The sequence below is a fragment of the Triticum urartu genome, chromosome 4A, assembly GCF_056163025.1.
Source record: "Triticum urartu cultivar PI428250 chromosome 4A, HENAU_Tu73, whole genome shotgun sequence".
Lineage (NCBI taxonomy): Eukaryota > Viridiplantae > Streptophyta > Magnoliopsida > Poales > Poaceae > Triticum > Triticum urartu.
In genome coordinates, this window is record NC_141876.1 from 195278915 (window position 1) to 195300585 (window position 21671).

A 21671-nucleotide genomic window follows, 5' to 3' on the forward strand; every position below is an offset into this window, starting at 1 on the left:
AAACTCCCTTACTGATCATCCTCAAAAGAGGCACGGATCACTAGGAAACAACAAGAACATATGGCATCATGAGATAAACAGCTCCAGAACTTAGTGAAATCACTAAGTCCCTGAAAACAGAATTAGCAAGTGCACCACTTTGCAAGCTTGCACAAGTCACCACACACATCACAAAAATACATGGGTTGCACCTCTGGAAAGATGACAAAACCCTTAACAAAACACATGTAAAGCATCAGGGCATAGCATGCACACAATAATCATGGCAAAAATGACAAAAAACTAAACGGAGTAGCAGATCTGGCAATTATCTCAAGTAGCCCTCTTCTAACAGCATTTCGGGCATCAAGATGAACCCAAATGAAAATGATGCAATGGAATGAGATGATGTACTCTCTGAGATGAACATTTTGATATGCTATATGCATGAATCGGAGCTACGGATGCAAAGTTACGGGGCTACGAACAGGAGCACTTGGACTGAGAATTTTGGGACTTAGGAAAAATTCAACCTCCGGATCTGGATCTAGGGTTTCACGGCACGCAACCCGAGGCAGCCGGATCGAGCTCGCCGGAGAGGGCGCCGGTGGCCGGAGCTGGGGCCGGCGAGGAGGCGGCGAGGCGGCGCGGAAGCCGAGGGCGGTGGCGGCGGCGTGCGGCAGCGAACTGCGGCAGCGGGGGCGGCGATGGTGCGGCGGCGTTGGAGGGCAGCGGCGGCCGGCGGCTGGGGAGCGGCGAAGGTGCGGCGGCGCCGGAGCCGAGGAGGGAGGCGGCGCGGGGCGGGGACCTCGGGCGCGGGCGGCGTGTGGCGTGTGGCGCCTTCGGGCCAGGAGGGCCGGCGCCGGGCCTGGCGGGCCCGTGTCGGTGGGGAGGCAGCGAAGCGGTCCCCGGGACAGGTGGCGGCGTCTGAGTGGTGCGGCGGGGCGGGCGGACACGTCCGGCCGTCCGGATTTCGTCCGGCGGCGCGGAGGACGAAATAGACTAGGGTTTCAGACGAGGGGGGTCCGGATTTTCGGGAGGGGGTGTATATATAGGCATAGAGGGAGTTAGGAGAGTCCAAATGAGGTGCGGTTTGCGGCCACGCGATCGTGATCGAATGCTCTAGATGATGGAGCAGAGTTAGGTGGGTTTTGGGCCAAATTGAAGGGGTGTTGGGCTGCAACACACACGAGGCCTTTTCGGTCCCTCGGTTAACCGTTGGAGTATCAAACGAAGTCCAAATGATACGAAACTTGACAGGCGGTCTACCGGTAGTAAACCAAGGCCGCTTGGCAAGTCTCGGTCCGTTCCGGAAATGTTTAATCCCCACACACGAAAGAAAGCTAGAAATGACCACCGGAGGAGAATGAAGCGCCGGAATGCAAAACAGACAACGGGGAAAATGCTTGAATGCATGAGATGAACACGTATGCAAATGCAATGCACATGATGACATGATATGAGATGCATGACAACGATAACAACACACGGAGACAAAAACCCGAACCCGAGGAAATAAATATAACTTAACGCCGAAAACTGCAAGAGTTGGAGTGCAAATTGGGAAAGTTACATCCGGGGTGTTACAGGATGCCCCCCGTGCTGTGTTCTCGGTGCCAAATATTCTCAAATATTCTAGAAAAAATCATATTTAAATTTCAGGGCATTTGGAGAACTTTTATTTTCGGGGTATTTTTATATTGCACGGATAATTCCGATAACAGACAAAAAAATACTAATTTTATTTTATTTAATATAAATAACAGAAAGTAAAAGGAGGGTATAGAAGGTTGTGCCTTCTAGTTTCATCCATCTCATGCTCATCAAAAGGAATCCACTAACGAGGTTGATCAAGTCTTGTTAACGAACTCATTCCGAATAACATGGAACCGAAGAAATTTCAAATAACACTATGTTACCTCAACGGGGATATGCACATCCCCAATAACAAGAATAACATATTTCTTCTTGACAGTAGGAAGAGGAAATTCAAAACCTCCAAATTTAATCGATGGATTTTTTCCAATAGAGTTGATACTATGAACTTGAGGTTGTTTCCTCGGAAAGTGTACCGTATGCTCATTACCATTAACATGAAAAGTGACATTGCCTTTAGTGCAATCAATAACAGCCCCTGCAGTATTCAAAACGGGTCTTCCAAGAATAATAGACATACTATCGTCCTCAGGAATATCAAGAATAACAAAGTCTGTTAAAATAGTAACGTTTGCAACTACAACAGGCACATCCTCACAAATACCGACAGTTATAGCAGTTGATTTATCAGCCATTTGCAAAGATATTTCAGTAGGTGTTAACTTATTCAAATCATGTCTACGATACAAAGAGAGAGGCATAACACTAACACCGGCTCCAAGATCACATAAAGCAGTTTTAACATAGTTTCTTTTAATGGAGCATGGTATAGTGGGTACTCATGGATCTCCAAGTTTCTTTGGTATTCCACCCTTAAAAGTATAATTAGCAAGCATGGTGGAAATTTTAGCTTCCGGTATCTTTCTTCTATTAGTAACAATATCTTTCATATACTTAGCATAAGGATTCATTTTGAGCATATCAGTTAATCGCATACGCAAAAAGACAGGTCTAATCATTTCAGCAAAGCGCTCAAAATCCTTATCATCCTTTTTCTTTGATGGTTTGGGAGGAAAAGGCATGGGTTTTTGAACCCATGGTTCTCTTTCTTTACCATGTTTCCTAGCAACAAAGTCTTTCTTATCATAACGTTGATTCTTTGATTATGGGTTATCAAGATCAACAGCAGGTTCAGTTTCTATATCATTATCATTGCTAGGTTGAGCATCATCATGAACATTATCATTAACATTATCACTAGTTTCAGGTTCATTACCAGATTGTGTTTTAGCATCGGAAATAGAAATATCATTTGGATTCTCAGGTGTATCAATAACAGGTTCACTAGAAGCATGCAAAGTCCTATCATTTTTCTTTTTCTTCCTTTTAGAAGGACTAGGTGCATCTATATTATTTCTCTGAGAATCTTACTCAATTCTCTTAGGATGGCCTTCAGGATACAGAGGTTCCTGAGTCATTCTACCACCTCTAGTCATAACTCTAACATCATTGTCATTATTCTTACTATTCAGTTCATTGAGCAAATCATTTTGAGCTTTAAGTACTTGTTCTACTTGAGTGGTGACCATAGAAGCATGTTTACTAATAAGTTTAAGTTCACCTTTGACATTAGCCATATAATCACCCAAGTGTTCAAGCATATTTGAATTGTATTTTAATTCTCTACCAAAATAAGCATTGGAGTCTTCTTGCTTAACCATAAACTTATCAAACTCATCTAAGCATGGGCTAGCAAACTTAGTAAATGGGATTTCAGCTTTATCATATCTATAGAGAGAATTTACCTTTACTACCTATGTCGGGTTATCAAGACCATGTATTTCTTCAATAGGTAAGGGATTAAGATCATGTGTTTCTTCAACAAGCGGTAAATTAAGCCCGTGTATTTCTTCAATAGGAGGTAAATTCTTAACATCTTCAGCTTTAATACCTTTTTTCTTTCATAGATTTCTTTGCCTCTTGCATATCTTCAGGACTGAGAAATAGGATACCCCTTTTCTTCGGAGTGGGTTTAGGAATAGGCTCAGGAAGTGTCCAATTATTTTCATTTGTCAACATATTATTCAATAGAATTTCAGCTTCATCCGGTGTTCTTTCCCTGAAAACAGAACCAGCACAACTATCCAGGTAATCTCTGGAAGCATCGGTTAGTCCATTATAAAAGATATCAAGTATTTCATTTTTCTTAAGAGGGTGATCAGGCAAAACATTAAGTAATTGGAGAAGCCTCCCCCAAGCTTGTGGGAGACTCTCTTCTTCAATTTGCACAAAATTATATATATATCCCTCAAAGCAGCTTGTTTCTTATGAGCAGGGGAATATTTAGCAGAGAAGTAATAAATCATATCCTGGGGACTACGCACACAACCAGGATCAAGAGAATTAAACCATATCTTAGCATCACCCTTTAATGAGAACGGAAATATTTTAAGGATATAAAAGTAGCGAGTTCCCTCATCATTAGTGAACAGGGTGGCTATATCATTTAATTTAGTCAGATGTGCCACAACAGTTTCAGATTCATAGCCATGAAAAGGATCAGATTCAACCAAAGTAATTATATCAGGATCAACAGAGAATTCATAATCCTTATCAGTAACACAGATAGGTGAAGTAGCAAAAGCAGGGTCAGGTTTCATTCTAGCATTAAGAGATTGTTGCTTCCATTTAGCTAATAACCTCTTGAGTTCGTATCTATCTTTGCAAGCTAAAATAGCTAGAGCAACTTCTTTTTCAAAAACATAACCCTCAGGAATAATAGGTGATTCATATTTATTAGAGGGAGAGTCTTCATCATCACTTTCATCAATATTATCAGATTCAATATTTTCATTCTCTCTAACCCTAGCAAGTTGTTCATCAAGAAATTCACCAAGTGGCACACTAGTATCAAGCATAGAATTAGTTTCATCATAAGTATCATGCATAGCAGAAGTGGCATCGTCAATAACATGTGACATATCAGAACGAATAGCAGAAGCAGGTTTGGGTGTCGCAAGCTTACTCAAAACAGAAGGCGAATCAAGTGCAGAGCTAGATGGCAGTTCCTTACCTCCCCTCGTAGTCAAGGGATAAATCTTGGTTTTTGGATCTCTGAAGTTCTTCATAATGATAAGCAGATATAAATCCCAAGTGACTCAAAGAATAGAGCTATGCTCCCCACCAACGGCGCCAGAAAATAGTCTTCATATCCCACAAGTATAGGGGATCGCAACAGTTTTCGAGGGTAGAGTATTCAACCCAAATTTATTGATTCTACACAAGGGGAGCCAAAGAATATTCTCAAGTATTAGCAGCTGAGTTGTCAATTCAACCACACCTAGAAACTTAATATCTGCAGCAAAGTGTTTAGTAGCAAAATAATATGATAGTAGTGGTAACGGTAGCAAAAGGTAACGATAGCAAAAGTAATGTTTTTGGTATTTTGTAGTGATGATAGCAATAGCAACGGAAAAGTAAATAAGCGAAGGACAATATATGGAAAGCTCGTAGGCAATGGATCGGTGATAGAGAATTATGCCGGATGCGGTTCATCATGTAACAGTCATAACCTAGGGTGACACAGAACTAGCTCCAATTCATCAATGTAATGTAGGCATGTATTCCGAATATAGTCATACGTGCTTATGGAAAAGAACTTGCATGATATATTTTGTCCTACCCTCCCGTGGCAACGGGGTCCTAGCGGAAAATAAGGGATATTAAGGCCTCCTTTTAATAGAGTACCGGACTAAAGCATTAACACATAGTGAATACATGAACTCCTCAAACTACGATCATCACCGGTAAGTATCCCGATTATTGTCACTTCAGGGTTAACGGATCATAACACATAATAGGTGACTATAGACTTGCAAGATAGGATCAAGAACTATCATATATTGATGAAAACATAATAGGTTCAGATCTGAAATCATGGCACTCGGGCCCTAGTGACAAGCATTAAGAATAGCAAAGTCATAGCAACATCAATCTCAGAACATAGTGGATACTAGGGATCAAACCCTAACAAAACTAACTCGATTACATGATAAATCTCATCCAACCCATCACCGTCCAGCAAGCCTACGATGGAATTACTCACGCACGGCGGTGAGCATCATGAAATTGGTGATGGAGGATGGTTGATGATGACGATGGCGATGGATTCCCCTCTCCGGAGCCCCAAACGGACTCCAGATCAGCCCTCCCGAGAGGTTTTAGGGCTTGGCGGCGGCTCCGTATCGTAAAACGCAATGAATCCTTCTCTCTGGTTTTTTCTCTGCGAAAGCAAATATATAGAGTTGGAGTTGAGGTCGGAGGAGCTCCAGGGGGCCCACGAGGTAGGGCACGCGTCCTAGGGGGGCAGGCGCGCCCCCACCCTCGTGGCTAGGGTGTGGGCCCCCTGGTCTTCATCTTTTGCAGGGATTTTTTATTATTTCCGAAAAGATGTTTCGTGAAGTTTCAGGTCATTCCGAGAACTTTTGTTTCTGCACATAAATAAAACCATGGCAATTCTGCTGAAAACATCGTCAGTCTGGGTTAGTTCCATTCAAATCATGCAAGTTAGAGTCCAAAACAAGGGCAAAAGTGTTTGGAAAAGTAGATACGACGGAGACGTATCAGCATATCATTAAAATCAATAGGACAACTTCTACTAGCAACCAATTTCACAAGAGCATCAACTTTTTTACTCAAAGAAGAAATTTCTTCAACGGAATTAACCTTTTTACTAGTAGGAGCTCTTTCGGTATGCCATTGCGAATAATTTGCCATAATATTATCCAGCAATTTGGTGGATTCACCCAGAGTAATTTCCATAAAAGTACCACCCGCGATGGAATCTAAAAGATTACTAGAAACAAAATTCAACCCCGCATAAAATTTTTGTATGTTCATCCAAAGATTTAACCCATGAGTTGGGCAATTCCTTAGCATCATTTCCCAAGATTGTGCAACATGCTCATGTTCAAGTTGCTTCAAACTCATGATCTGGGTTCTAAGGGAAATAATTTTTGAGGGCAGAAAATACTTAGGGATAAAAGCATCTATGCACTTATTCCAAGAATCGATACTATTGCGAAGCAAAGAAGAGAACCAAATTTTTGTAGAGTCACACAAAGAAAACGGAAATAATTTCATCTTCACCACATCATTGTCCACATATTTTTTCTTTTTCATATCGTATAATTCCACGAAGGTATTAAGATGGGACGTGGCATCCTCATTAGGAGTACCGGAAAATTGATCTTTCATAACAAGATTCAACAAAGCAGTATTAATATCACAAGTCTCTGCACTAGTGGCGGGAGGAGCAAGCAGAGTGCCAATAAAATCATTGTTGTTGGTATTTGAGAAATCACATAACTTAGTGTTCTCTTGAGTCATGATGCCCACACAACAAGATTGCACTCAAAAACAGATCTGGCAAGAAAATAGCGAACGAAAAAGAGAGGCGAATAAAACGGCAAATTTTTGTGAAGTGGGGGAGAGGAAAACGAGAGGTAAATGGAAAATAATGTAAATTGCGAGGAGATGAGATTTGTGATTAGGAACCTGGTATATGTTGAAGATGCTCCCCGACAACGGCGCCAGAAATTCCTTTTGATGTCGCTTGAAGCTACATCGGTATTTCCCCAAAGAGGAAGGGATGATGCAGCACAACGGCGGTAGGAATTTCCCTCAGATGTGAAACCAAGGTTATCGAACCAGTAGGAGAACCAAGCAACACAACGTAAACAGCACCTACACACAAACAACAACTTCTCGCAACCCGACGTGTTAAAGGGGTTGTCAATCCCTTCCGGGGTACGGCGCCTCAAGATAGGCAAACTGACGTGAGGTAAATTTGTAGTAGATTGATAGATCGAACGCTGAATAAAATAAACAAGAATAAATTACAGTAAGGTATTTTGGGGTTTTTGGTATAGTAGATATGAAAATAAACGCAAAGGAAAATAGATCGCAAAGGCAAATAATATGAGAAAGAGACCCGGGGGCCGTAGGTTTCACTAGTGGCTTCTCTCGAGAAAAATAGCAAACGGTTGGTAAAACAAATTACTGTTGGGCAATTGATATAACTTAAAATACTCATGATGATATCCAAGCAATGATCATTACATAGGCATCACGTCCAAGATTAGTAGACCGACTCCTGCGTGCATCTACTACTATTACTCCACACATCGACCGCTATTCAACATGCATCTAGTGTATTAAGTTCATGGAGAGATGGAGTAATTCAATAAGAATGATGACATGATGTAGACAAGATCTATCTATGTAGAGATAGACCCCATCGTTTTATCCTTAGTAGCAACGATACATACGTGTCGGTTCCCCTTCTGGCACTGGGATCAAGCACCGTAAGATCGAACCCACTACAAAGCACCTCTTCACATTGCAAGATAAATAGATCAAGTTGGCCAAACAAAACCCAAATATCGGAGAAGAAATACGAGGCTATAAGCAATCATGCATAAAAGAGATCAAAGAAACTCAAATACTTTCATGGATATAAAAAGAGATAGATCTAATCATAAACTCAAAGTTCATCGGATCCCAACAAACACACCGCAAAAGAGTTACATCACATGGATCTCCAAAAGACCATTGTATTGAGAATCAAGAGAGAGAGAGAGGAAGCCATCTAGCTACTAACTACGGACCCTAAGGTCTACAAAGAACTACTCACGCATCATCGGAGAGGCACCAATGGAGGTGGTGAACCCCATCGGAGATGGTGTCTAGATTGGATCTGGTGGTTCTGGACTCTGCAGCGGCTGGATCAATATTTCGTCAACTCCCCCAGGGTTTTGGGAATATTGGGGTATTTATAGTGCAAAGAGGCGGTCCGGGGGGCACCCGAGGTGGGCACAACACACCAGGGCGCGCTTGGGCCTCCTGGCGCGCCCTGGTGGGTTGTGCTCTCCCCGGAGCACGCCCCAGGCGCAGCCAGGGCCCATTATGTTCCTTCTGGTCCATAAAAATCTTCGTAAAGTTTCATGGCATTTGGACTCCATTTGATATTGATTTTGTGCATTGTAAAAAACATGGAAAAACAACAACTGACACTTGGCACTATGTCAATAGGTTAGTACCAAAAAATGATATAAAATGATTATAAAACATCCAAGATTGATAATACAACAGCATGAAACAATCGAAAATTATAGATAGGTTGGAGACCTATCAGGGAGACATAGAGATTGCAAAATACATACGGATCTGAATATTGCAGACCCGTTGACTAAGCCTCATCCACGAGCAAAACATGACCAGCACCAAGACTCCATGGGTGTTAGAATCATTACTTTGCAATCTAGATTATTGACTCTAGTGCAAGTGGGAGACAAAAGGAAATATGCCCTAGAGGAAATAATAAAGTTGTTATTTATATTTCCTTATATCATGATAAATGTTTATTATTCATGCTAGAATTGTATTAACCGAAAACTTAGTACATGTGTGAATACATAGACAAAACAGAGTGTCCCTAGTATGCCTCTACTTGACTAGCTCGTTAATCAAAGATGGTTAAGTTTCCTAACCATAGACATGTGTTGTCATTTGATGAACAGGGTCACATCATTAAAGAATGATGTGATGGACATGACCCATCCGTTAGCTTAGCATAATGATTGTTAAGTTTTATTGCTATTGCTTTCTTCATGACTTATACATATTCCTCTTACTATGAGATTATGCAACTCCCGAATACCGGAGGAACACCTTGTGTGCTATCAAACGTCACAACGTAACTGAGTGATTATAAAGATGCTCTACAGGTGTCTCCGAAGGTGTTTGTTGGGTTGGCATAGATCAAGATTATGATTTGACACTCCGAGTATCGGAGAGGTATCTCTGGGCCCTCTCGGTATGCACATCACTATAAGCCTTGCAAGCAATGTGACTAATGAGTTAGTTACGAGATGATACATTACAGAACGAGTAAAGAAACTTGTCAGTAACGAGATTGAACTAGGTATGAAGATACCGACGATCGAATCTCGGTCAAGTAACATACCGATGACAAAGGGAATAACGTATGTTGTCGTTGCGGTTTGACCGATAAAGATCTTCATAGAATATGTAGGAACCAATATGAGCATCCAGGTTTCGCTATTGGTTATTGATCGAAGATGTGTCTCGGTCATGTCTACATAGCTCTCGAACCCGTAGGGTCTGCACTCTTAACGTTCGATGATGATTTGTATTATGAGTTATGTGTTTTGGTGACCGAAGCTTGTTCGGAGTCCTGGATGAGATCACGGACATGACGAGGAGTCCCGAAATGGTCGAGAGGTAAAGATTGATATATTAGAAGATGGTATTCGGACACCGGAATGGTTTCGAGTGGTTTGGATATTTTTCTGGAGTACCGAGGGGTTATCGGAACCCCCCGAGGAAGTCATGGGCCTCATGGGCCACGGGAGAGAGAGGGGACAGCCCACAAGGGGTGGCCGCCCCCCCATGGGAGTACGAATTGGACTAGGGGAGGGGGCGGCGCCCCCCTTTCCCTCTCCTACTCCCTCTCTCTTCCCCCCTCTCCACTACGGAAAAGGAAATGGGAATCCTACTAGGACTAGGAGTCCTAGTAGGACTCCCCCATGGCGCGCCCCTCTAGGCCGGCTTTCTCCTCCCCTCCTCCTTTATATACGGGGGCAGGGGGCACCCCAAAGCACAACAGTTATTCTCTTAGCCGTGTGCGCTGCCCTCCTCCACAGTTTACTCCTCTGGTCATAGCGTCGTAGTGCTTAGACGAAGCCATGCGTGGATCACAACACCATCACCGTCACCACGCCGTCGTGCTGACGTAACTCTACCTCGACCCTCTGCTGGATCAATAGTTCGAGGGACGTCATCGAGCTGAACGTGTGCTGAACTCGGAGGCGCCGTACGTTCGGTACTAGATCGGTTGGATCGTGAAGACGTTCGACTACATCAACCGCGTTAACCTAACGCTTCCGCTTTCGGTCTATGAGGGTATGCGGACACACTCTCCCCCTCTCGTTGCTATGCATCTCCTAGATAGATCTTGCGTGATCGTAGGAATTTTTTTTGAAATTGCATGCTACGTTCCAAACACTTTGGTCATGGCGGTGGCGGCGTCTGCTCCGCCAGGGATGATGGGCCAGGTGGTGGGTCCTCGTGGCGGCGCTAGTGGCGGCGGATCTTGGGATCCCGCACCCGAGGACGTCGTAGGACGCAGGTGACGACCAGAGCTTCCTCCGGCGTCGATGCGGCTGGATGCGGGATCACGGAGGTTGTTACCGTTGTATGGGCGACAATAGTGGCTCCCTGTAGTGCCCGGAATCGGGGCGGCGGCCTCTCTTAATCTACGGCGGCGTGTGGGCGATTCAGAGTCTGGATCTCGAGGTGGTGACGGCCTTCTGAGGCTGGTGGCCGTATGGGACGACCCTTCCATCAATAGATTGGGTTCGATGCGGCTCTGCAGGTGACACATGTGCCTCTTTCGGAGTTGTCGGGCGGTGCCTATCGCCGGCAGGTGAAGCCATCGGTGGATGTGCTACCGGCGAGGTGGCTCTGGCGGTGTCATGTTTAGCATGTTGTTGTCAGGATCGAAGTTGGTGCGACAGTAGCGAGAGGCAAGCGGTATGGGACGTCTTTGTCTTCTGTTGTCTCCTCCGGAGGTATCCAGCTATCGAGGTGTCGGTAGACGGATAAGGGCGGATGGTAAAAACGACTTCAGCGACGAGTTTATGCTCTCCAGTGGAAACACAAGATCTCTGATCAGACTACGTCGTCACACGCCTGTGTCATGTCCTTGTTGAAGGTGGTGGATTGAAGCTTGGCTTTGAGGATGAGAATTCGGAGTTCAACCTTGCGGTGGACTCGCCATCATCGGCGCACGTGCGGCAATTCCTTTTTGAAGACGCGGCCTAGGAGTTGTGTATTTTTTTTGTTTATGTTGTGTCTTGTATCATAGAGATTAGTGGCTATCTGGAGGAGGTACTATCACGAGACATACGGGTTCAGGGTTTGTTTTTCGATTTATTTCCGGGTCGATGGTGTTCAGCTGTTGGATTTTGCACTACTAATAATATATGGCTGCATGATCGTTATGATGCAGAGGCTAGGGGTTATCCTCCTTTACAAAAAGACGAGTTTCACAGCGTTCGCCCAACTCCATGCATGATCAGGGATGCCTACCATACAGTGCTCCTTTGTGTAGAAAAAAGAAGGCAAGTCAGAGAGGTGGTGTTGGCACTGTAGATAATCTGCTGTAGACGATTAGTGTTGGTAATTACTGTAGTTAACCACTGTGCCACCTTGCTATTAGTGCGGCTGTGGCGAAGCAAAGTCAGGGAGGTGTAGTTCTACCTGACTTCCCTTGCAATGTCAGAGGATCTCGTTCCGATTGTCCGATTGTTTCGTGGTCTCCAAAATACATGTTTCTGTCAGTTAGTACAATACAGTAATTATTGCTAACTGAAATCGCATCAAGATACATATAAACCACATACACACATGAGCAGATACTAGTGGAAAGATTGTGGTACTCACGCATTTACAACCAACAAAAGTAACTGTGGTATAGGGATTTCCAGCCTTATCTCCCATATGGCCGTATCATATGAAAACAACAAGGTATACTAAAACTCTCATCCACAAACTCTTTTTAAATTCTTTTGCACTCATTTCTGTACAGAAAAGCAGTGACAGATAGATGAAATGAAGGTAAGATCTAAAATCATGAGAACCCTATAATCATCCATCTTCATCGGGCCTGCTTGAGAGGCAGAGCTCGTGAAGCTCATTCAGGATCCACTCCTCTCCGGTGTGTCCACCAAGAACCAAGATCCTAGTGCCACCAACCACGCAGGTGCTGTGTCCCCAAGCGAACTTGGGTGGCTGCCCAGGGACATTCAGGATTCTCCATGTCGGTTTTTCCTCAGCCGGATCAAGCAAGAAGAGCTCAGCTGGTGAGTGCAGCCCGGCGATTGAGCCGCCAAATATGATGATCCTTCCACAGGGCAGGCTCACGGTGACATGATCAAGCCTTGGCGGCGGACCAACGCTTGGAAACCCAGTTGTCGCCAACTGCCTCCATTGTGGATTCTCTTCACCAAAATCCATTATGTAGGCATCACTGGAGCGCAGTCGGAGCGAACCACTCTTTGCCAATCCACCAAACATAAATATTTTAGTCTTACCATAAACAGAGAAGGTATGGCCAAGGCGCGACGACCAGGATGTCGGGATCTCCTTCCATGTTGGCTTCTCCTTCGTCAAGTCAAGCAAGAATGTGTCGCTTAGAAGCACACCGGACTCGGCACACCCCCCTGACACAACAAGTTTAGAACCGTCCAGGGTGCATGAACTATGCCAGGACCGTGGCAGTGGCGGACCATCGCTAGCAATCTCCCTCCAAGCGGGAGTCTGAGCATCAAGGTCAAGGACGAAGACATCATTAAGCAAACCTTGCTGTCCGCAACCTCCAAATACTACCAGCCATGAGCCATTTAGCCATGAGAGAGTGTGGCCCCAGCGGCCAGGTGGGGAGGCAGAAACCTTGACACGGCACCATTCTGGCTTTGGAGCCTCCAGGTTAAGCACAAAGGTGTCACTCATAGGCTGCATGTTGACCCCCTCCCCGCCAAAAAGGACGAGGCGGTTGCCCACAGCACAGGCACTAAAATTGCATCGGGATGGCTCAACGCGTCCTCCAACTGTGAACTTCTTCCAAGAGGCTGCCTTGAGAGTTGTTAGTTCTCTTGCAAGACGACCCCATCCTAACATCTTGGTGCTCATCTCAAGCCTGCCAGTGACATCTCTTCCCCATGCATTTTGGCAGACCATTTTTGTCAGATGATCATTCTTGGTCAGCAGATGCATTCTAGTGCAGACTGAGCCAACTGAAGCTACATCTCTTGGTGACAGGCGAGATAAAATGTTATAAGCTAGAACTTCATCCGAGAGGTTGAAGATAGCGCAGTATTCTGAACATTGGACTATAGGAGTATGCTCATGAGAAGTCCGGTTCATATCTTGAAAGCTGAGCCTGTGGCTGGACTGTGGTTTATATACTGGGTAAGAAATGTTGCTGGGATCGATGTTAGCATCAGAGAACAACTGGATCGCAATTATGTGTGTAAAAGCGCCATCATCCCCATGCATTGGAATGAGCCTTAACCGGTTATTCAGTGGAGCGCCATTTTTCCGAAAATTCAGTAGTTCACCTTGGAATTCAATTCCATCACTGAGGCATCGTCGCATCTCTGAAACAACCATTGGATCGACAAGGGGATGTCGTCTTTGGGCAAGTGGGTCCCGAAATTGTAGGAATCGGCTGAAAACAAATTCAAGTCAACAGAGTAATGTGAGAATTTCGGTAGGCCCTCTGTCAGATATGTCATTGAATTGTTAGCTTATTTCAAGTAAGATACAGTTTAACGATTGGAACAAATGAAAAAGTTTATCAAAATTTAAGGCACCCATGAAATAAATTCCAGTGGCAAGTAATAGCCTGTCTGACTCGAATAAATTAGCATATTTTCCTTTGCATTGGCATGGCTGCTATCGATCAACCAACATTAATAAGCATAAGGCTCAAAACTAGCACTGATATTTAGTTTAGTACTTTTTCAAAATTTGGAAGTTTGTTCGGCCCAAGTCGTTTTAGACATTGAGAAAGTGAAATTTTAGAAACGTTAACTACCGGTATCTTTAGAAATATTTAGATTAGATACTCCAAAATCATATGTAGAAATTTATCATGGTAGTGCTTTCACTATATAAATTTGAGTTTTTCTACACATGCTGCAAGAGCAATTAGTGGTCAAAGTTGCATTTTGAGGCGATGTCAACCGACAAACGACAACTTTTAAACCCCACAAATCAATTTAAGAACCAGCCAATCAAACTAGATAACCACATTTTACATTCCGCTAAGCGAGTACCTATCTTTGCACTAGCATTACGACCACACAAGCTGCAAAAGCAAAGTGGTGCAAGGATATTTTGAAATATAAAAACGAATTGCACGAATACGAATTAAAATCCTAATTTTGCTACGAAAGGGCCGAACTCAAAACAAGCTAGTGGCTACCACACTTGTGAGTTGTGAACATTGAAAGAGATGGCCACCCTGATAATACGGCCAGAAAAGTAGACGACCACAGCAGAGCAGAGAAGACGGCTGGAGCGCTCACCAGTTCCGGCCAAGGACCTCGTGCGCGCGGTACCCCGTGGCAGCCTCGAAGGCGGCGTTGACGTAGATGACGGGGAAGTCAGGCTCCACCGCGTCTGCCACCACGATCGCCGCCGCCATCTGCTCTCCCGGCTGGCCAGCCATCCCCAGCCCCGGCGCTCCCCAGGCCCACCCACCGGTCCCCTCCTCCTCCTCCTCTTCCCCGTCGACCTCCATCCCCTCCTCCACCTCCTCCTCCATGGCGCACAGCCTCATCCGCTTGACCGCCACGACGGCGCAGCGATCCACCCCATCAAACATGCCTCGCTCGTTCTGTACACGGCGCGCTGGTGGGATGGAAATGGAGATGCCGCTGCTGGTGCAGAAGAAGGTAGGAGATATTTTACAGAGCCAAGTAGGGTTACTACAAAAGAAGTTGGGAGATATTTTGCAGAGCATAGTAGGGGTAGTAGAGTAGTCTTGTTTTTATGCGCGCGCAGGAGAGAAGGGGCACGAGGTTGGTGGTTAATTACCGGATTCGCCAGAAAACATCTCGCGCTCGGCCGGCAAGCTGGGGCGGGTCAGCGGGTGGGCCCGGTGCGGGACGGACGGTGTGGTAGACCCACACCGGGTGGCACCCATACGCCACGTGTTGCCGTGTATCTTCAGCAAATCTACGTCATAAAAATAAAAAAACTTAAAGCCACCCACCAAATACACACAAACAGATTACCACTAGTAAATGATCTTGCTTTGCTACGGGCTTTTAAAATATTTTGTTTAAGTTATATATTTTCCTAATAATAAAGCGGCTATCGCTCTTGCTCTTTGATTTTCGTCCGCTTCATTGGTTCACCATTTTTACCTCATTTATACGTCAGTTTTATTGTTACGCATTGAGATAGCGAAGCAAACGAATCAACCCATGAGCTAGCCCAACAAATAAGGCCCGCATATCTTGATTAAGGTTTTTGGCAGCCCTAGATGCAAAAATTCTTCATGCAAGGGAAATTGAACTCCACACTATAACACTCCGAATGTAATTTACCTTATATGTATTCCAACTCTTGCCGTTTCCGGCGCTAAGTTATTTTATTTCCTCGGTGTCGGGTTTTGTCTCCGTGTGTTGTTGTCTTTGTCATGCATCTCATATCATGTCATCATGTGTATTGCATTTGCATACGTGTTCGCCTCATGCATTCGAGCATTTTCCCCGTTGTCCGTTTTGCATTCCGGCGCTCCTATGTCCTCCGGCGGTCCTTACTACCTCTTTTCGTGTGTGGGGGTTAAACATTTTCGGATTGGACCGAGACTTGCCATGCGGCCTTGGTTACTACCGGTAGACCGCCTGTCAAGTTTCGTGCCATTTGGACTTTGTTTGATACTCCAACGGTTAACCGATGGACCGAAAAGACCTCATGTGTGTTGCATCCCAACACCCCTTCAAAGTGGCCCAAAACCCATCCAAACCTCTCCCATCGTCTAGAGCGTTCGATCACGATCGCGTGGCCGCAAACCACACCTCATTCTGAGCTTCCTAACTCCCTCTACCTATATATATATATAGGTCCCTCTCCCTTTTTTCCCGGATCTTTTCCCCCCTAAAACCCTAAAAATCGTCCCGCCGCCATCGGACATGTCCGGCCGCCGCCGGACGAAGTCGCCGCCGCGCCCGCGCCAATCGGGCGACGCCACGTGGCACCGTCGGCCGCCTCCCGCGTCGCGGACCGCCCGGCCCGCGGAGGGCCCCTGAGGCCCGCATGTCCGCCGCCGCCACCTACCACGCCGTGCCGTCTCCCCGCCTCCTCGCGCCTCGCCGCCGACTGCCGCCACCGCGACGGCCACCGCCGCCATTAACGCCGGCCACCTCCGCCTCGCCGGCGACCGCCCCGGCCGCCGCACCGCTCCGGCGACAGGGCCGCCGACGTTGCCCCGTCCTTCCTCCGGCCGCCCCGCCGCCGGACCTCGCCGCCCCGACCCGGATCCGACCTCCTCCGGCCGTCCCCGTGCCCATCCACCTCGCCGGAGCTACAGTACCTCGTCGAAGCTCCTCGGTTCGCACGCCGCCTCGAAACCCTAGATCCACTCGGTTGACTTCTTCTCCCTCTCCTAGATATTTTTTTGCAAACTTTGGCATGTTATAATTCTCTCATCGTAGATCCGATTTGTGCGTGTAGCATATCAAAATGTTCGTCTCGACGAGTACATCATTTCATCTCATTGCATTATTTTCATTTGAGCTCATTTTGATGCCCAAAATGCTGTTGGAAGAGGGCTATATGATGAATTTGGCAGATCTGTTTCAGCAAATAGGCTTTTGTCATTTTTGCCATGATTAATGTGTGCATGTTATGATCCTGAGCTCTACATGTGTTTTGTTATATGCCATGCCATCTTTACAGAGGTGCTTGCCATGTATTTTTGTGATATTTGTGGTGACTAGCACAAGCTTGCAAAGTAGCGTAATCGGTAATGCTGATTTCAGGGTCTTAGAATTTCACTAAGTCCTTGTCTTGATTTTGTTGTTATGCCATATGTTCATGTTGTTTCCTAGTGATCCGTGTCTCTTTTGTGGATGATCAGTAAGGATATTTTGTTAACATTGTGGTGCTCTATCCATCCATGTCTTTGTTTGCATTTATGGATCACCCTAGCTTGAGTCAATCGAGCTCTACTTTTGCTATAAAATGATCCTGGCAGATTGTTGACATGTTTAGCGATTTTTTCGAGGATGTTGTTATTGATCCTGCAAGCTATGATGTTGTTATTGCCATGTCTAGCTTCTATGCCATGTCTTCGTCATGGGTGTATGCTTAGTTTGCCATGACATGCTCTGTAGTGAGTGCATCGAACTCGTAAACATGCCTACTCGTTAACTGATTTGCATGCTCCAGTTTTTCACTAAGTCTGAAACCTGTTATCATTTGCACTTTTGCCATGCTTGTTTGAACCTGTTAATGATTGAATTAGCCGTAGCTCAGTGTTCATCTTTTGTCAAGCATCATGATTGGATCCCTGCCATGTATTTTGTTGTTATGTTTGAGTGCTGTAGCATGTTTATCTTGATGCATTTAGTTGGTCATTTGCTGATTATCGCAGACAGGGGCCATATTTGTTTTGCTTGCCATTTCCAACCCGTGCATCCGATTCCGGTGATCTTTATATCGATTTCAACCGAAATCACCTCACCTTTCCAATGGCACTCTTGGATTTCCAAGTTGAGGCCATGTTCAATCATTCCTTGTCAAATCTTGCATATGCATCACATATCGCATCCCACATATCATACCATGTTTGCATCATGTTGTTTGAGCATTGCACGTGGTTGATTGTGTTTCGTTTGCTTGTTGTTCTTGCTTGGGTAGACCCGGGAGACGAGTTCGTGAACGAGGAGCATGTTGAGTTCGCTTACGAGGATCAAGTCAACTTTGAGAACTTTGCAGGCAAGATGATCATACCCTCGAAATCACTTCTATCTTTTCTTGCTAGATGCTCGCTCTTTTGCTATGCCTATGCTACGATACCTACCACTTGCTTATCATGCCTCCCTATTGCCATGTCACACCTCTAACCCACCATGTCCTAGCAAATCGTTGTTTGGCTATGTTACCGCTTTGCTTAGCCCCTCTTATAGCGTTGTTAGTTGCAGGTGAAGATTGGAGATCGTTCCTTGTTGGAACATTGTTTATTGTTGGGATATCACAATATTATCTTGTTTATCTTAATGCATCTATATACTTGGTAAAGGGTGGAAGGATTGGCCTTTTGCCTAGTGTTTTGTTCCACTCTTGCCGCCTTAGTTTCCGTCATATCGGTGTTATGTTCCCGGATTTTGCGTTCCTTACGCGGTTGGGTTATAATGGGAACCCCTTGACAGTTCGCCTTGAATAAAACTCCTCCAGCAATGCCCAACCTTGGTTTTACCATTTTCCACCTAGCCTCTTTTTCCCTTGGGTTTTCGGAGCCCAAGGGTCATCTTTATTTAAACCCCCCCTGGGCCAGTGCTCCTCTGAGAGTTGGTCCGACCGAGTAGAATGCGGGGCCACCTCGGGGCAACTTGAGGGTTGGTTTTACTCGTAGGATGTCTCATCTGAGTGTGCCCTGAGAACGAGATATGTGCAGCTCCTATCGGGATTTGTCGGCACATTCAGGCGGTGTTGCTGGACTTGTTTTACCATTGTCGAGGATGTCTTGTAACTGGGATGCCGAGTCTGATCGGATTGTCTTGGGAGAAGGAATATCCTTCGTTGACCGTGAGAGCTTGTGATGGGCTAAGTTGGGACTCCCCTGCAGGGATTTAAACTTTCGAAAGCCGTGCCTGCGGTTATGGGCAGATGGGAATTTGTTAATGTTCGGTTGTAGATAACCTGAAACTTAACTTAATTAAAATGAACCAACCGCATGTGTAACCGTGATGATCTCTTCTCGGCAGAGTCCGGGAAGTGAACACGGTGTTGGAGTAATGCTTGGCGTAGGTTATTCTAGGATCACTTCTTGATCATAGTTGTTCGTCCATGCTTTGCCTTCTCTTCTCGCTCTCTTTTGCGAATAGGTTAGCCACCATATATGCTAGTCGCTTGCTACAACTCCACATCATACCTTGTCTTACCTATAAGCTTAAATAGTCTTGATCGCGAGGTTGTGAGATTGCCGAGTCCCCGTGACTCACAGATTACTTCCAAACCAGATGCAGGGACCGATGATACCGTTCCAGACGATGCGCTTGAGCTTAAGTGGGAGTTCGATGAAGACTCTCGGCGTTACTATGTGTCTTTCCCAGATGATCAGTAGAGGTGCCCAGTTGGGGCGATCGGGGACCATGTCGCATGTGGGGGTTGATCTTTATGTTGGTACCGTAGTCGGACCATGAGTGTATTGGATGATTGTAATGTTATTCATGTATTTGTGTGACGTGGCGAGTGTAAGCCAACTATGTATCCTTTCCCCTTTTATTTATTACATGGGTTGTTGTGAAGATTACCTTACTTGCGACATTGCTTTCAATGCGGTTATGCCTCTAAGTCGTGCTTCGACACGTAGGAGATATAGCCGCATCGAGGGCGTTACAAGTTGGTAATCAGAGCCTTCCCCGACCTTAGGAGCCCCCTGCTTGATCGAATCGTTGGCGTTGTTGAGTCTAGAAAAATGTTTTGAGTCATTTAGGATTATATATATCGGAGAGTTAGGAATTCTTTTTACTCCCTAGTCCCTTCATCGCTCTGGTAAGGCATCCTGACGTAGAGTTTTGACTCTTCTCTTCTCAAATTTCACTAAAAAAAATTTAGGATCATGCGGGTATCTTGGAATCTTTCCGATCGATTTGTGACGAGAACATTGTTCTTGGTGCCTCCTGACATTTAGGGGTTGTGGCAGTGTCCCGGGGAGTTGAGCTCCGAGGTGTTGTCGTCACAATTTTATCGTTGAGATTCTGGAATACCTGAGTTTCGCCGACATCGAAAATCTCTTTTATGCAGTTGTTGGTGAGATAACCTCGACGCCACCCAGTACTGGGGCGGGAGCTTGGGAGTATTGCCATAACTTGTATAACACATGCTTTTCGAAGGTTGAGGTAAATGATTTCCGAAGGTTTCTCGGTTATGTGTTGAAGGATGGATACAGCTGGATGTAGAATTTGCTAGATTTGGGTGAGATATTATGCTTCCCCTGTATCCCCAACACCTGATTGCATAACCCGAAAGGTTCGGGAGTTTCATAGGTGGGAATTCTTGTAGCTCTAGCTCTTCTTCCACGGATATTTGGTTTGGGATTGGGTAATCCTCACCAAGTATTTGTTCTTGTCTGTACCTTGTTTTTATTCTTCTACCTTAATTCTAACTGGCTTCTCAATTTATGGATATGGACCATTTCGATTGGAATGCATTCGTTCATTTTGTTCGGATGTGAAGACTTTATGTTGCAATTTCAACCCGTTTGATTCAGCTTCAATATTTGTCTGTCAAGATGCTAACGGATGTCACCCTATTTAGGATGGCTCCTCCAACGCGCACGACTCCGAATCCTGATCCGCCACCACCACCTCCACCTTCGGAGGCATGGCAAGCTGTGATGGCCGCTACCAATGCAAACATGCAGCAGATCATGCAACTTCTTCAAGAGCGCAACCAAGGGAACCAGGGCCATGGCAACAATCAGAATCAGTTTGCTACACTCAACAGTTCCTCGCTAACCAGCCAAACACCTTCAGCAATTGTGTTGAGGCAACAGACGCTGATGATTGGCTCGTGGACATGTGCAAGCATTTCGAGTGCAGTAACGTCAGGCCCGAGGACTTTGTCAAGTTCGCCTCCTTCCAACTCAAAGACCAAGCTACAGAATGGTTTCAGCAGTACAAAGATTCCAGAGGAGGTCGTGCGATTACCTAGGATGAATTCCGTCAAGACTTCAAAGCTCATCATATTCCTCAGAGTGTGGTTGAGAGCAAGCGTGAGGAATTCCGCAACCTGAAGCAAGACACTATGTCTGTTTACCAGTACAACATCATGTTTCAGAAGCTCGCCCATTTTGCTAAGCAAGACGTCCCTGACAAGAAGAGCATGATATACCAGTTCAGGGGTGGTCTCAGAGAAGAACTCCAGCTAGCTCTCGTCCTTTTTGAGCCGAAGAAGTACGATGAGTTTTACAACATGGCAATGAAGCAAGAGACTGCTCAATTGAAGTGTGATGCTTCCAAGAAGCGACTCAGAGATGCAACTCCTTCTTCCTCAACTCAAGTGGCTAAGCAACAAAAGTATTGGCTTCCTCCTCCTCCTCCGTTCCGTCAGCCTTATCAGCAGAAGAGCAAAGGTGGCAGTGGATCTTCCCACCCACCCAACCCTGGCTTTCAGAACAAGACTTCGTCTCAAGCTCCAAGATCAAGTGCTCCGTATCACCGTCCGCTCTCGGAGGTCACGTGCAACAAGTGCCAACAGAAGGGTCACTATGC

At 45.4% G+C, this 21671-nt stretch overlaps 1 protein-coding gene across 1 annotated transcript; it reads right to left on the reverse strand.

Moving 5' to 3' along the window:
* Positions 1-11964: 11964 nt before the first annotated feature.
* Positions 11965-15197, reverse strand: FKF1 (flavin-binding, kelch repeat, f box 1). The gene is made up of 2 exons (XM_048714479.2): positions 14751-15197; positions 11965-13888 (listed from the first exon to the last, which is right to left on the reverse strand). The coding sequence occupies exons 1-2, from the start codon at positions 15185-15187 to the stop codon at positions 12307-12309; spliced, it is 2019 nt and encodes a 672-aa protein (XP_048570436.1). The 5' UTR covers positions 15188-15197; the 3' UTR covers positions 11965-12306.
* Between the last annotated feature and the right edge of the window lie 6474 nt (positions 15198-21671).